The following is a 16985-nucleotide window of genomic DNA, read 5'->3' on the forward strand; positions in this document are numbered from 1 at the left end:
AGTGGTAACAAAGGCTGTCTGTGGTCTTAAAGAAAAATATTATTAAATCGATTCAACAGGAACAACGTGTGTTAATGGACATCAGTGTAACAAACATATTAAATGTAAAGATTATAACTAAACTGCTGATTTCCATCTGTAGTCCCAGGGCAGGTCGGCCCAAATCTTCAATATTTAGCAGACTGAACTGTTCTGCGATATAAAATATATCCCAAACATGCACTATGAAAAACATCTGAATCTTTTTATGTTGTCAGTCACGTCTGTTTAATTTATAGCCTATATAGCACACTTAAACAACAGACGTTCACAGGCACATTTACATCACTAAACTTCAAAAATTAATTAAATAGATAAAATTTTTAAAATACATAAAAGGTTTAAAGTTTTGTTTATTGTGAAAAGTAAAAGTCGCAGTCATGGTCATTAAAATGTACTCATAATTTGCAAACGCTCATAAGTCATGACCCACCGCTCTTTTTTACATAAGCTTCCGTTACAGGTGAAAAGTATTGAAGGTTTTTCAGGGCCTCGAAACAGCCTCAGAGTGGGAGATCTTAACTCTCCCCCAGCCCTCAAAGCGCACGAAGACGTGCTTGGGCTAACTGCTGTCTTTCAAACCCGAGACAGCTTTGTGATTGGCTGATTTGGCGCGGGTCACCGCCCCCGTTGCCCGACAGCACCGTTGAAATGACACCGTGGGAAAGCTGAGCGCTTCAAACAGAGGCGCTCCGGGCAAACCTGGGCAGAAGCGAGTTTGGCTCACAAAGCTGACGCACTGAAGGAACTACTGCGCACGAATCAAAATGAAGAGGAATCACGATTTTAGCTCCTCGGACAGCGAGCTGGATGAAACTATTGAAGTGGAGAAGGAGAGCGCAGATGAGAATGGGTAAGTCATTTGGCCCTGAAGTGTTTCCTTCCTCTGAAGTGGTTCAAGTTTGTGAATATCTCTGTAAAACTTTACTGTGCGGATATTGACCAAACCTCCCCGTTCCACCTTCTTTCAGGAATATGAGCTCCCCTCTCGGCTCCATGTCTCCCTCAACATCCACTCAGGTGCAGGCGAGGAAAAGGCGTCGAGGAGTAAGTGAATTTATCTTTCTTGACCTTGTTTGTCACCAAATGTCACATTTAGCAGGTCTCATCTCTAATCTTTAATGATCTTTTCTCAGATTATTGAGAAGCGACGCCGTGACAGAATCAATAACAGCCTCAGCGAGCTCCGCAGGCTGGTTCCCAGCGCCTACGAGAAACAAGTACGCGAAGTCTCCCAGCCTAATGAGCAGTTAACACTCAGGAAAGCTCACTGTTTACCTAAAATCTGTTGGATTGTTAAAATCTTATCTTTTCCATTTTCTTTCCTCCCTGAAGGGTTCAGCCAAGCTGGAGAAAGCAGAGATTTTGCAGATGACTGTTGATCATCTGAAGATGCTTCATGCTGCTGGAGGCAAAGGTACACTTATTAATTTTAAATATGTTTAAATGAGACACACATAGCTGGTCTGACCAGATCAGCAGTGGAAGTAGTCTCTTTTTGTGTGACTGATATGTCATTATCCCAAAAGCAAGGGCTCAATGGTTCATAACGGTTTCTTTTTTAAAGTTCAGAGGAGTTGGCGGTTATAGAATCTAATTTACTGTCTTCTTCAGGTTACTTTGACGCCCACGCCCTCGCGATGGACTACCGTGGTTTGGGTTTCAGGGAGTGCCTGGCTGAGACGGCTCGTTATCTGAGCATAATCGAAGGCTTGGACAGCGCAGACCCTCTGCGGATCCGTCTAGTCTCTCACCTCAACAACTACGCCAGTCAGCGTGAGGCTCACTCCGGCCTGAGTCACCTGGCGTGGGGTTCTGCTTTCGGATCCCCCGCTGCCCACCTCACACACCCCCTCCTCCTCCAGCACCAACAGGGTGCACCGCTGGCGCCTCTACCCCGCAGCACCACCAGCAGCCCACAAACTCCTCTGTCATCCACCTCCAATTCATCGCCGTCCTCCTCCTCGCCGTCATCCTCCGCGCTGGTTGCAGAGACTCACATCCCGGGCAGGCGCAGCGGCAGCGTCACCCCACACTCCGATCAAGGTCCGATCAGGATTCCCTCCACCACTGCCGCTCCCACCACCGTCCTGCATCCTGCTCTGGTCCCCTCGTCGGCCTCCAAGCTCTCCCCTCCACTCCTCTCCTCTCTCTCGGCGTTCCCCTTCACCTTCAGCACCTTCCCCCTCATCTCACCCACTACTGCCATCAGCCCCCCGACCCAGAACTCCGGCGTGGCCAAACCCTACAGACCCTGGGGTATGGAGATAGGAGCTTTCTGACTAAAATGAAAACTCAATCTGCGTACAGACTCGACTCACTTCCCAGCTGAGCTGGACTCAAGGACTCAAATTCTTTATTTTCCTGCTAAGAAAGTGCTATTTTTTTCTATGATGGTGATGATGATGATGATGACATCCCACAGAGGATATACCTAGTTATAGTTCTTTTTTTTTTAATCATCTGTAATGTTTTTTTTTTTGTTGTTGTTGTTCTTTGTATAGAAGAGAAGAAAAAATCAGTGACGAGGGAGACCGTGACTAAAAGGCAACAAGTGTGATTTACTATGTTGATTGATCTCTGTTCCTGCCCACCCCTTTTAGAAGTTTCACCCACTGTAGTCAGTCTATCAGGAATGGCTTTTCCAGATGGTCAAGCAGCCTGTCGAGTTCCTGGGTGAAAGGGGGGGGGACACTTTCACCCTGGAACTCGGGTGTTGGTACCACAGTTACAGGGGATTGAGAGTCACCCCCTATTTACAACATTTTATGGGGTGGAATAACCAAAACCAGGTGCTCGTCTGACTGATAGTGGGAGCAGACATCAGCTACCAGCTTGGTTAAAACAAAGCTAAATGTGATTTACCCACAGCCTCCAGTGTTCATGTAAAGCGTTGTTATTTAAACTCGCTTCCCTCAACTTAAACTTCCTCTCTACAGTAAATCCTGTCCTTAACAATCAACTGATTAACAGCTTTTTAACAGCTATAGCAAAGTTCCTGCTTCTTCCTAATGTAAAAGATGTTAGGCTGTTTTTTTTCTTCTTATCACCTAGTCTCAAAAGTTTTTTTGCATCAGCGTTTAGAGTCAGAAGTTACCAACAGGAAGCTCATCTCCGTCTGTAAGAACAGTTGTAGTAAATAAAAAGTAAATAACATCATTACATTTCCAAAGCCTGTAGACAGATTTCTAAATGCAATTGCTTTATTTCCAGGTGATGTTTTGGTGTCTCCTAGCAAACCTCACTGTGACTGTGTGCATTTCATGGTTGTACAAAACACAAGCAAGCGCTGACAAATCAGATTTGCCTGCTTTTCAAAGGTCTTGCTGGTGGTAACGACAAGTTCCTTGCAATAAAAAAAGAGTTCTGATAAATCACCTGCGTATTTGTTCAAGTGTGCTGGGATTTTATTCATTGCGGTGTGAATGTGCTTTGGTGTGGTATGGTACGTGTGTTTGCTTGTTGATGCCTCCAGTTGTTTGTGTGTGTGTGTGCAGTACATGGCGACGCCTGGTATCAGATGAGGCTGCTTGTTTCTCTCAGCAGTCCTCTGTGTGTGCACAGGAAACCATTAACAAGGAGGGGATATCCTGGACAATAGCAGCCTGCCTGGCCCCATGTGCTCCGTGGGAACTAGAGGAGGGAAAAAGGAGGGAGGAAAGGTTGGAAGAGGATGAAGGAGGAAAGTAAGGAGGGATGGAGTATTGGGTAGCAGATGAAGAGAAAAGGGCGAAGAAAGCAATGGGAGGGGTGGCAGAGTCAAAGGAGAGAGGGAGCAGGAACCTGTGAGAAAGGAAGTGTGCATCAAAGGTTTTTGTCTCTTTGCCATCATTTCAGCTTGCACCAGCTGCACCTTCTGTTCTCAGCACAGTGGCCCAAATAGTCGGCCCGGTCGCCTGCGTAACTCTGACTCTTTTATTTCTTTGCTGTCGCCTCTCTCCGCTTCTGTCTAGTCATCCTCCTTTCATTTCCTGATGATGATGCAGAGCCAGGTAGTGATGTAAGCCTCTCTGTGCAGCCGAAAGGCAAGATCAGTGAAGTGGAGCGAAGACAGCTTGTCTTTTGTCGCCCTCAACTGGTCATAAGTGGTGCTTCAAGTCGTCGCGGGCAAAGGATGTTTTGTTAATCACAGCAAAATGGGAATATTTCACAAGGAAAAGGACTGAAAGAAGTTAAGGAAACCTATTATGCGTAATGAAATCTTATATTTTTTAGGTTAAAGCAATACAGCAAAAATGCACATTATTCTAATAGCATTAGAATGTTTTCTTGTTATATTAATCCACTGAAAAAGTACATTTTCAAAGTTTATTTTAAAAATGTTTTAGAGCAGATAATAGTACAAACAGATAAGAGTATAAACACTCTCTATAGATGTAATGGAAATGCACAGGCATTTATGCTGTACTTCTATGTCTCCATATAATCTTGATGAACGTTTTAAAAAGCTGGTCATGTATAATAAACAAGTTGGAACCATACAACTCAAATTAAAGCCTCGTAAACTGCCCTTCTACTTGTCATAGCAGGAAAAGCTAATGTGCAAATACGGCCTTCATTATTCTCACTTTCCTTTTATAACTGGGGCTGATGTCAGATTTTCACTTTATGCTTTTTTGTGATCAAATAACAACGTTAACTCAAAATCTGCAGACAGTTATTAAAAAAACAAAAGGCGCTCAATCAAATTCATCATTAGAGGCTGTGATTTTTTCTTTCTTCATGATTTTATGTGTAGTTAGGTACCATCTAATCTGTAATGTTTTATCTATGTTTATGACTTTGTGTCTCTTTTTCTTTGGTGTTTGTGTAAAACAGCTGACTGCAGCACTATGCCCATAACAAATGCCAGAGAAGTTACTTTAGTAGCCTTAAACTGGTTCAGGTATTGATCTCTCACCCCAACCAGTCGGGCAGATGGCCGCCCCTCCCTGAGTCTGGATCTGCCCAAGGTTTCTTCCTGTTAAAAGGGAGTTTTTCCTTCCCACTGTCGCCAAAGTGCTTGCTCATAGGGGTCATTTGATTGTTGGGTTTTTCTCTGTATGTATTATTGTAGGGTCTACCTTACAATATAAAGCTGTTCTCTGATTCGCTCACACTAATGCTAAGTTTTGCAGAACAAATAAATACATGATAAATGTTAAAATAATACATAGGTAGAGTCAGTAAAAATCAGTATTTTTTGTTACTTATTTATATCTAAATATTTAAAATAAAATCAACAATAATTTTAAAAAGTATATAAAACAAAACACAGCATTTTGATAACCTCATGGCATTTATTTCCTGCACAGCTGTATTCATTTTTCACTGATATCTTGTATTCACGATGAGAGAGTCAGACGACTTCTCCAGTCTCAGTGGGGTTAATGGTCTGCCTCGTGCTCCATGTACCACTCTTTCACAGTCTGAGCCCGATGAATCCTGACGCTGTCACCTTGCAATATCCTCACTGCATGAAGGAAGAAAAACTACACTGATGGAAGAATCTGGAGTGGACTAACTGAAGCAACCCAAGCTTATAAGCCTGCCCCACAGGCTTGTACTGGGGGCACTAAGCACGATGGGTGCACCACCTTATCCACCTCTCTTTTTACCCTCATACACTCATCAGGAACAGAATTCATCTGAGAACACGACCTTTTTCCTTCAACATCCAGTCCAATCTTCATTCTCCCTACCAAATTAAAGCATGTTTTTTTCCCAGTTTTCCTCAATGATAAGTGGTTTTCTTAAATCTAAAAGCTGTTTAGTCCCAATCCCCTGAGTTCCCTTTGCACTTAGCATGTGGGTATCCGCTAACACACTTCTGTCCTTCCACATTTTCATAATGCATTGTACAGTTCTTTAGCAGTTTCAGCAGTCTCCTTAGTAGTTTTCTTTGCTTGATGCCGGTTAATATTTAGCACCTTCTGGTTTAAGAAATGAGAAACTAATTACTGCATCGGTTAGGGTTAAATAACCTGTTGGCAGCCGAAACAGGTTAATCATTGCAGTAATTATCCAGTGGAAGGCTCATACCTGTTTGCTTAGTTAAATCCAGGTGGTGATTGTTGTACAGTCCAAAGAGTTATTGAAGCTGAATAATTCACCTACAGACGTGTTTATCCACGCATTGTTCTGACCTGACATTTTGTTTCAGTTACATAAAGAAAATAGTCCACTGGAAACACAAGCGTGCAGGAAAGAAGTCAGTCTGAGAGCCGGTTTCATTCACTGAACCCCAAATCTTTATTAACCACTGCTTGCTCACAAAGATATATGTGGAGAGGGGGAAACACACAAATGGATAGAGGAGACAAAGAGAGAGAGTGAGAGAGGCAGGTAGGAGAGTCGCTGTCTGTGCTGAACTTCTGACTGTAATGGTGTTTATTTATATTTAACCGGATCAATATCATATGGCACAAGGGTTGGTTTATCTACCCGCCGTTTCTGAAATACACACACACTTGCACACACACACACTCACACACATTTATGGGTCAACTGTGCGTGCGTGACCAACAGGGTTCAACCTCAGGCTTCAACACCCTGGTTACAAACCATTCGGATACTTTATCACACTCATATACACCTTTACAGATGGAAATACTGTGAATCGCTGCTGCAGTGATACCTGTCTTTATGGCTTAGAAGTCTTTCTTGTGCTGACCTTACAGTGGCATTTAAAGTGTCTCGGAGTGAAGTGCGATGGTTCCCAGTAGGTGATGGCGATGTCGCGGACTACTCTAGCCTTTGTGAAATGGAGAAAACTGGGATTTATTTTGTTTTTTTCTCCAAATTAAGCTTCACAGTAGCAGGTTTTATTATTATTATTTTGTTTTTGCACTTCAGCATTCTCAGGATGCACTTTGTCCCCAGTGGTGTCGTACGTTACAGTAACATGTGATTTAAATGTGACTGGAAGCCTGTTTTCAGAGGAATATAAGAGGCCCGCCATTTGTCAGGGATGAGCTTTCCGGTGCCAGATGGACAGAAATTAGCACGCTCTGCCTGAGCTCTGTGGTTGCCTGTGTGGAGAGCATGTGAGTGAGTGCTTTTACAGTAGATATATATATATGTTGTATGTGGAGAGATGAAGAGTTTGCAGACGGAAGGAAGAAGGATGAGGATGGGCTCATTAAATGCTAAAGTGGCCTCCTGTGGTACAGTCACTACCCTACCTCACAGGAGTGGATGTGCGACGACGGCTTGCGGTCCTCACATGAACGCAAAACTGTCCCCCTTTGCCCTCTGTCAGCTTTCCTGCACTTGCTCCTCACTGATTGAATACTGGCATAAACCGGATGGATCTAATTTTGCCTCGCAGATCTGCTGGGTCAGATGAGTAAGCGGCCACTTGCAGGGGCGAAGGGAACTGAGCCAGGATGCGGGCCGTGTGAGGACGCAAGCAGTCACCGCCAACCATCAGCTAGCTGGCAAACTCACAACAAACACCTAAGCCTGTAATCACACAAGAGAAATCTAAAAGAGAAAACATTCTCAGGCTGAAATGAACAAAAAAAAGTAAACATGAAAATGAACAAATTATTACATCCATATATGCAAGGAGAAGAAACTTATATATAAAAATGGCACACTGCAATCAATACTTTTGCTGCTTGTATCGTACTGTATATAACAAAAAAAGGAAGTATTTACAAAAACCACTGTCACTTGTCAATTTGATTTTTTTTTTCTTTTCCTCTCATTTGAAACGGAGCGAAAACATTCTTTTTTTTGGGAAGAGTGGACAGGATACATTGATCTTTCTTTTGTTTTTAATCATTTTTGCATTTTTCCCACCCCCAACTCCATTTGAAGCTCCCGCTGTGTCGGGGTGGCACCTCAGGCTGTGGTGGTTTGTACTAGTGTAGGGGGGAGTATGGTGGTGGGGGTGGAGAGGTGGGGAAATGTGGGATACGGGTGGGGAAAGGAGCGGGGTGGGGCGTTCCTCAGGGCTGGGGAAGGCGGTGGAGGGTGTGGAGGTGGGACATGGAACCAGTTGGGGTTTCTCACGCTGTCAGTGCTTCTCTCAATTCCTTGTTCCTGCGCACCTCCTGTGCATGCTTCTCCTAGAAAAAACATAAACACACACATTGAGGATGTCACGTTTTTCTCTGCTGCCAGCCGTTTCCTGACATTTTTTCCCCCTTGTTCACAGCAACAGTTTCCCTATGCTGACCCTTGGACTTCATTTCCCCTCTTGCTATATTTACCAGCCGTGACAGCACGGCTTGTATTGTTTTCCTCTTTCGAGTCCATGTATGTGTGTGCGAATGTGTGTTTGTGCAGTAAAATCTATTTCCAGACCTACTACCCAAAGGCAATTTTGAGTTTAAATGTCATTCTGTCTTTTGCTAATGATAACTTGATAAATGTGCAAGACTTTTCAAAATGATGGTGGAGAACACGAGTACTGAATAAGCAACTAACTCCCAACTGGTGGTGACTGTCCTTAGCTTGCTAAATAATATGGTTCCTATTTATTCTTGTCTTTATGAACATGAGAATATTATCCAGTACTTCAGCTCTAAAACACATTTGTCTTTACTGGTTTGTTTCATTGTCAGATTCATAACTGTAATAAAACATTGATGGTAATTATGTCACTGTGTGTAACGGCAGAGTCACTTTCAGTTTGTTCAGCTGTTTGTTTTGGACTCTTATAGCAAAGACAAATGTTATTAAGTTTTCATAGTGCGAATCAGAAAATAGCAGATACTACTTTGACTTAGTGATAGATTTATGAATACAAGCACAACACAAGGTAGCTTTTCTTTAAGATTTCTCAGCTTTTCTGAGGTCACACCGTCAATATTTTGTCTGGGGATTTTGTAGTTGGAGCAACACAACGAGAATGACCGTTTCTTATTCACACTGACATCAGTATGTATTATACACAATATGAAGTAACAACTAAAATATTTATTTGCCTGTTTGCAAAGTCTCACAGTGACATAATTTTTATTATTAGCCGGATAATAAGAAGAATAATTTTCAGATGGGACTCTCTCCGCTCCTCACCTTCTCCTGCAGGCGCTCCATCATAGCGGCCAGGTAAGCCATCCGGTTCTCCTCGATTTGCTCCATCTTCATCTGGAGCTTCTCTTCAGCCATGCGGCTGAAGTTGCTGTTTTCCTCCATGGCCTTCATCAGCACGTCGCGCTCGTGCTCTCGCTTCTCAGCCAAGGTCTGAAGCACATGCGCCTCCTGGCACTGGAGGAGGAAGAGGAGAAGGAGAAAGAAGAGAGAAGATGTCTTCCTAAATTTGTTCTTAAATGTGATTTACTGAAATCTGACCACTCATTGATTTATGTCTCTGAGAGTGAGTCAGAGATGGTGCAACAGATGCAGATGTTTAAACGATCTAGGAAAAGGTCTTTCCTCACCGGCTTAATTTTTTTAAAAACTATAATGAATTATTTACTATGTATTATAATTTATATTTCCTGACAGTATTGGGTAGTCGGAGTTAAAAAAAATCAGTGATATTGATTGGTTGATTGATTTGGTGCTGGTTTGTTGGATTCGTCAGGTGCTGGACTCACTCTATTGACATTCGAATCAATGGGATGCAGGAATTAGCCGATGTCAGCCTCGATTTTTCATGACAGGCTTGAGGGTGCAGCAGCCAATGTGATGCACATTTATGTGAAATTAGATTTCAAGGGAAGCCAACCGATTATAACATCATAGCAGCAATATTTTGTAAGCTCGAAGATGATTTTGTGCTTTTGTTTGGCATTATTTTGTTTTCTTACACTTGATGTTTTTGTGTCTCTGTGGGGGGAAAATCCTTACCCGTCTTCGGTCCTCAGCTGCCTCCAGCTTCTTTTGGATATCCTCCAGGGAAATGTCCCTCTTTGGGGGACTGGTGATGCAGTGGGCCACTTCAGATACAGGGGAGGTCGGCTTCAGGATGACCTCAAAGGCCTGGCCTGAGGCGCGCTTGTTAATGGGCTTTATGTCCATATCTGCATGCGTGTGCAACAAAAACGAACAAAAGAAAGACAATTCTCACTTTTCTCTGCCTTTCTTTCTTCCTTCAGGTGCTTTTGGATAAAACAGGAGGCTTATATCCACCCTACCTTCATAGTCGCCCATGATATTTTTGCGGCTCTCGGGATACAGACAGGAGCAGATGAGCGAGAGAACTGAAATCTCCTTCATCTTCTCTTTGTAAGCTGCGGATACAAATGTGAAATATTACTTCTGCTTACTTTGCTGTCGTGCACACTTAGGGCCGCGCCTCTAACATGCACACAGGCAAAATATTAACCCAGTAACACAGAAAAAAGATGAAACATCTGTAACCTACTTCTACTTCCACGGGAGGTCTTTGATGTAAATATTAACATTTTTGGAGGGATAATTATTCATCAAGACGTCCAAAAGGAAATCTCATCAAAGGATGTCTGCTGCAGCTGAACTGCTCAGGGTTTTGCAGACATTTTGAGGCTTTTGTTTCCACTGAGGGGAGCATGACGGATGTGTCCTTACTTGACCTAATTTCCCCAACAGTCAAGATGCTTCCATCCCCACAGGATTCTCCACACATCATTAGCTATGCATTTATTTCGGCCTATTATTTATTAACGCCGGCAGACCAACGCCCTTGTGCTCCACAGCTTTTCTGTAGGTAATCAGCGATTAGTTGTATGGTTTTCAGGTAATTTTAGAAGCCAGATAATCTTTGGGTTTTTTATCTTCTTAGACTGTGGCTTATGGATAGAGGAGGCTAACAGCTACTGGTTTAGCTTATCAGCATAGCACAGCAGTATGGCTGTCCATCCCATGGTCCATTTACAGTCCAAAAACTTAATAACATTGAAGTGAAGCTGGCAGCAATTCATAGTTGCTGTGTTTGGCAACCTACGCCCCTGCAGGGAGGAACAAATACTCCGAAGGGCAGACAGAAAATAAAAGTATGAAAAGAACAACCTTGTGTAACCTTGTTCTTTTTTCTTTTTTTTCATTCTTGTGTTTTTGGCACCTACTCCTTTGTAATTTGTGCTTTAAGTTCAGCAGCAGTCCCAGCAGAGAGAAGGCAAAAGTATCTGCAACACGCTGCAGGTTGTGAAATATTCTGCGTTTGCACATCTGTCAAGGTGCACTGCCTCATGGGGCATATTTGCATGCCAACTGTCATTGTATGGCATAATCCATCACCCAGAGCACAAGGCCTTCAGGGCTGAAATGTGGCACATTGATTCATGATTTGCAGAAGGCCACAGTACCAACGTCTGAAATTAGATTTACTGGGAAAGAGCTTCTCTGTGGTGGGGTACAGTGTGATTAATACAAGCCGCTTCTTTTCTCTCATTCCCTTCTCACTCTCTCACTCTCACTCCCTGCGTCTCACTTTCTGCCCTGCAGACGGGCAGACGCCACCGTAATGTGATAAACTCTCAGATGTAGCTCTTGCTATTCTCCGATGGCCTTGTTAGCCCCTTCCCTGAGGAGGAAGAGGGAAAGAGTAAGAGCACAGCAGGAGGGAGGCTGATAAAAAAAACGAGAATTATTGGAAGAAAGGAGAGAGAGAGAATAGGAATGAAGATGAAAGAAACAGAAAAGAGTGCAATTTCTATGAGATGAAAGGAGAGAGAGAGTGAAAAGGGGTGAGAGGGGGAGAAAACACTCGAGTGGTGAGGTGTAGCCCTGCGATGGTGCCAACGCCTTTCTGACTTAAACTGAAATCACAGACGGAAGGATTATCAGCTCCCTCCACCGCTGACTGCCCTCAGGACAGCTAAATGGAAGGAGCCAAGTCAGGTGGATGCCACTTAAACTCATAATTACTGGACTGCACCATTTCTGCTGATGGGGGTGGGGGAGGGTGTTACTGGCTCATTACGGGGCTGTGTATATGTCAAGGCCCAGCAGCCATGTTCTCGTACGTACAACTCCACTTGACAGCTAAAGACTCAGACAGTTAACAATTCAGTGGAGCAGATAATTTGGGTTAATGGAGCAGATCAGTAGATATTCCTCTTTACTGGTTGCTGAGTCTGGGCGGGTCCTTTTTTTTCCTGTGGATCTACAGTTTCTGCAGTTCTGGCTGCAACTAATGATTTTTTCATAATCTGTTAATTCGATGGTGATTTTCTTGAAAAATTGGTTAATCACTGAAGTCTCTAGTTAAGAGGAGCTTGTTAGGTATCTCATTTTAGCTGGAAAAAAGCAGCATATCACATAAAAAAGGAGACTTTATCTGTATTGATGGACGAGTGGATAAATTCGCCCATGATTGCAGCTCTATCCTGGTTATTAATAAAGGTGCAAAAACTTTTTTTTGCTTTTCTATGACTGTTAAATTAAATTGATTCTCTTAAGAAGAACCGCTTGCTGTGAACTGAAACAGCTCTCCATGTCTGAAACCCACATTCCCCCCCCCCCCCCCCTTTCATTTCCATAATCAAAAATATATGAGAGTCACTATTATGTAGAAACATTAAAGTGCTACTGTATTCCTCCTGAGAGAATTCCTTCTGTAAGCAGTGTAATAATATGGTCATTCCCAGAGGATCACAAACATTAAAATGGCTAGCTACGGCGTTCCAAACAAAGGTTTCTGGCAGAGCTTCAGGCGTGCTGAAGCGATATATGTCAGTTTAAGATGAGATGAAGTAATTTCAGACGGGGACATCAACACTTTACTGCTCCCACTCCAATCCATCAGGCTGGTTCCAACCAGTCAGAGCTGCTCCTCCCGTCCCACAACCACAGACACAGCCATCAAACTGCACTTCCTCTTCCAATCCATCAGCCGAAAGAGTGCAGATCATCAATATCCACACTACCTCCACCCCCGCAAGCATCCCTCTTCCCCAGCACCTTCTGCATCCCCAAGCCTCCGTCTCATCTGTCGCTGGTGCACTCTCCCTCTCACTCTCTTTCTCTATTTTTTCACCCACGCTCCCAGCATCTCCTCAGAGAGAGTGCGTTGCCACAAACCGCCACACCCCTACTTGGTATTTTTCCTGGAGCCTTTCCCCCCCCCCCCCCCCCCCCCCCCTCAGCCACACTCTTCCTCCCTTCTTCTTCATGCAGTCTTAAAAAACACCATTACAAGAATTTATGGGATAGTCACGTTGAGTAAAAAGGCACACGGGGTGGAAAAACAAATGAAATGACACTCTTAGCAGCACTAGGAGCAAATTGGCTACAAAACTTGCCCTACAAAATATGACCCTGTGCATCAAATCTCCACTGCCCTCTTGGGTGCTGTAGAGTCACAGCAGTGCGAGTTTGGCGCTCCTGTTCGGCACATACCAGCCCTTTACAGTCAAATCGCCCATCAGCAATAAAATCACAAGGTTATTAAGAGCAAAATTAGCCATTACGGGAAATATTAGAGCAGCCGGACGATGAAGGGCAGGTAGGGAAAATTTCTAATAGCTATCAATATGTGAGCCTGCAGCTAACAGCCACAATTAATATCATCAGCTGAGCATCACAAGCAAAGAGGATCAAATCCCCCCAATTTTAGTATGTTTTAGCACTTTTGCTTGAAACATGACAGTCTGTGCTCAAATGCGCGAAAATATCAGTAAAAATGCTGACAACTGTTCCCTGGAAATGAAGGAAAGAGGTATGGACACGTGAACATACAGAAACCGAGTATATGAGTATACAAAGTGGGAGAAAATGTTGTCATTTGAAAGCTGATCATAGACATCTCGCTAAGCTGACAGTGTGATGGATGTCTACAAATCACTTGTAGGTAGATGCTGCTCCCCTAGGTGATGATGACAGGCTGTACGGCTGTGACGTAGTTATTTAGTGTGCTCTAATATCTGTAATATAAACCCAAACTAACTGCATACACCAAATACTATCATTAATCAACAAACTGCTTAAATCAAGGTGGTGAATATGCGGATACTGTGCCAGGAAATATTAAAAGGGAAAATTCGGTTTCTAATGCATGTTTAAAATAATGAGGTTGTGTCTATAAGATACTCTTGAGTCTGTAGAGAACAACCAGACTTGCCAAGGATGTTAAAATGTCTGAACTGTCTTTAACCCACATGTAAATTTTTATGACCACATCATGGATCACCACTGGACTGATGTCACCTCTTCCTCTTGGCCTATCTTAAAAAGCAACAGTCATCTGAACCAGTAATGGGAGTGTGCTGCATAGATCGATGGAGTGATTAATCAGGATGAACTGGAAAGGGCAGAGCGAGCGCATCCTCCTCCAAGGCCAGTGCCCTATTTCGCAATTTTAAAGAAAGTGACTCGGCTCTGCATCAAAATTTAATGGCTTCTCCTTTTAGCTGTGCTCCGCCTCCCCGTCAGGTTTTCGCAGAGCAGTTTTTAGCGTGATCTTGCAGGCAGGCAGACATGGAGACAGACAAACAAACCTGAGAGACATGTGAAGATGAGATTTGGGATGTGCCGTTATCTGAGCTGCTTTTGTTGTGTGCACAGATTTTATGGAGCTAGTTGAATAACCACACCTAATTGGATATGACAAGTGGACCTGATAGGGATCAGGAAGAGTGCTTAGAAGCCTTAAAGCACACAGGAGTGGTCCTGATCTATATTATACTGTCAAGAATTTAAGATAACCAACAAAATCACATGTTTCTGGTGGCATTTATCATCCCTTTCTGTCCTTACATATAGTTGTATAATTTTCAACGTGAAACAGCAGTTTGGTTCTGAAACATTAAGACTATTCTTGCGCTTCTGCACAACCTACATGAACTCAGCGACCCAATGAAAGCTGACTGGCATGATGGCGGAGTGTCTGCTCCATGCCCATCCCTTCCTGTCTGCCTGTCCACAGCTCAAATCACGGAGGAAAAAAGAGAAGGCGTAGGAGGACAAGGAGGAAGAGGAGAAGGGGGAGGAGGGGGGGAATAAATGTAACAGCCAGGGTTTAGTTGCTGGTTTCACTGAGTGCAGACACGAGGACCCTTACCGCTGTCCCTCAGCGTGCCCCTGCATCCATCAGCATGTCAACCATGCAGAAAACAAACACACCATCCCCTAGACTGACCACACACACACTGCTCTTTTTCTCCTCAAACACACACGCACACACGTTAGTGGTGGGCAGGGCTTCTTTTTTAGCAACCCTGCAGCTCCCATGCAGTGTTTATGGTCTGAAGAGGAGATGGGTTAAAAAGCCCAAATGAAACCGGGATGTTGAGATGCATTTACTGACACAAGGCCTTCCACCTGCCACAGCATGCATCCCATTTTATCCCCTCCCACCCCCCGAATATTTATGCCAAATGCCGTCATGTTTGCCTTCAAGCATCATTTGCAGCCCGATCATAAAACTCTTATCAAATATAATAGCTGTCAAATATAATTACTGTCAATAACCTTGCCAACAGGAATGATGTCTAATATTTCCGTCCCTTGTTGTAAATTCTTCCCTGGAATGCGAAGCAGTTCCTTTTCTTTCTTTCTTTCTTTTTTTCCTTCCCCCTCTCTATCTCTCTTTGATTCACGTCTTTGGCGGTAACCACAAAATTGGTTCAGCGGGCTTTAGACAGCGCAGCTACATAGGATGGCCCAGTTTTAATAATGAGATTTGTCACGGGGAAATATTTCACACCCTTGGAGAGCGGCTGGGTTGCTTTGAAGGGACCGTAGATGTTGGGTGGGGTCGCTGGCGCTGCATTATGCTGCACGGCTCTGAGTCAGGCAACAAGAGGCAGGTGCGGCAGGCAGGCATCGACAAGATGATGCTGTGCAGGCTGGGAAAACAGCCCGGCTTTTGCATTTATGGAGTATTTATGTATATGTTTTTTTTCTTTCAGCTGAATAAATAAATATGCGTCATTCACACGGCAAACTGAACCTCAAACTCCCCTCACTGATTGACACCGAGCTGGATTTACAATTAGACAAAATCGATTAGACTTTTAAAGACCAAAATAATATTTAATAATAATAATGAATCTTCAAAATGCTGCATCGGATTTACAACTTCATCACATATTTAGCAGCGACTTGCGGAGGAGTCTGGCCGCTCCCTCCCAACAACCCTCAGCATCCTTTTGTGCCATGGGTGTCGCCACTGCCTCTCATCCTCCTCAAACTGCGAATCCGCTGTAATGTCACTAAAACACACACACGTAATAAAGTGCAAAACTCACCGATCGCGGTCTTAGCCATTTCTGTACGGTAGTGCCTGGGCGGGTTGACCGGAGGAGTGTGCGTCAGTTGCTGGATGCTATCTCGGGGTGAAGGGACTGCTGGTAAGGCACTGAGTCAGCAGAGACGGGGGTTGCCGGTGCGCCTGGTGGTCTGTGACGAGCTGCGTCAAGCAGCTGGCCAATAACGAAGGCATGAGCGGAAGTGCGCACCCCTCCGGAATAAAAGTAGCCATGAATCATTTTACTGAGGGACCAAAGAGTGGAAGCAAAAATAAATAATTACAAAATAATATTTAAAAAATAAAAATATAATATAACAATAAACTAACAAACAAACAAATAAATAATATTTGCACAGCAGCATTTATACAAGACTCAAGTCTCAAAATGTTTTAGTCTAACAAAGAATTTTTTTCTTGCTTCAAATTAAAACAGACAACGCAGAATTAATATCGGAATAAAATGCAATAAGAAATGCACTGAAAAATAAATGCTGGTGTCATGGCTCCAACTTATAAACGCGATGGCTTAAATAACCGGAATATGTACGGTTTTTTCTTTTTTAAGCACTATAAAATCTATAAACAAATTACATTAAATTTAGAACTGAAAACTGGTTTTCTCATTGCCAGCTAACATTTTATACAGCCAGACAATAATCATAAACTCTTAACAGGTGCATGTGAAGTATATGTAATATGCTAAGAGGAGAGAATATTTGTTTTTTGTTTTTTTTATTTGTTTGTTTGTTTTTTTTAATTAAACTGTGAGGCTCCCCAACAATTTGCGTAAACGTCAAACATTATGGAAAAGCTAAATATATTCTAAATACGTGTGTTTTAT

General features: G+C 43.2%; 2 protein-coding genes across 2 annotated transcripts; one reads left to right on the plus strand and one right to left on the minus strand.

The window, feature by feature from the left end:
* Positions 1 to 704: 704 nt before the first annotated feature.
* hey1 (hes-related family bHLH transcription factor with YRPW motif 1) lies at positions 705 to 3416 on the plus strand. Its single transcript, XM_085446642.1, has 5 exons — positions 705 to 892; positions 1011 to 1086; positions 1176 to 1259; positions 1375 to 1456; positions 1654 to 3416. Exons 1-5 carry the CDS (start codon positions 807 to 809, stop codon positions 2319 to 2321), a joined length of 996 nt encoding a protein of 331 aa, XP_085302768.1. The 5' UTR covers positions 705 to 806; the 3' UTR covers positions 2322 to 3416.
* Positions 3417 to 6246: 2830 nt separating this feature from the next.
* On the minus strand, positions 6247 to 16298 carry stmn2b (stathmin 2b). The gene is made up of 5 exons (XM_085445689.1): positions 16143 to 16298; positions 10110 to 10205; positions 9823 to 9995; positions 9046 to 9237; positions 6247 to 8093 (listed from the first exon to the last, which is right to left on the minus strand). Exons 1-5 carry the CDS (start codon positions 16159 to 16161, stop codon positions 8034 to 8036), a joined length of 540 nt encoding a protein of 179 aa, XP_085301815.1. The 5' UTR covers positions 16162 to 16298; the 3' UTR covers positions 6247 to 8033.
* Between the last annotated feature and the right edge of the window lie 687 nt (positions 16299 to 16985).

Source organism: Copadichromis virginalis, linkage group LG22 (assembly GCF_057382275.1).
Source record: "Copadichromis virginalis isolate Kocher_CV1m ecotype Utaka linkage group LG22, C_Virginalis_male_GT1.1, whole genome shotgun sequence".
Taxonomy (NCBI): domain Eukaryota; kingdom Metazoa; phylum Chordata; class Actinopteri; order Cichliformes; family Cichlidae; genus Copadichromis; species Copadichromis virginalis.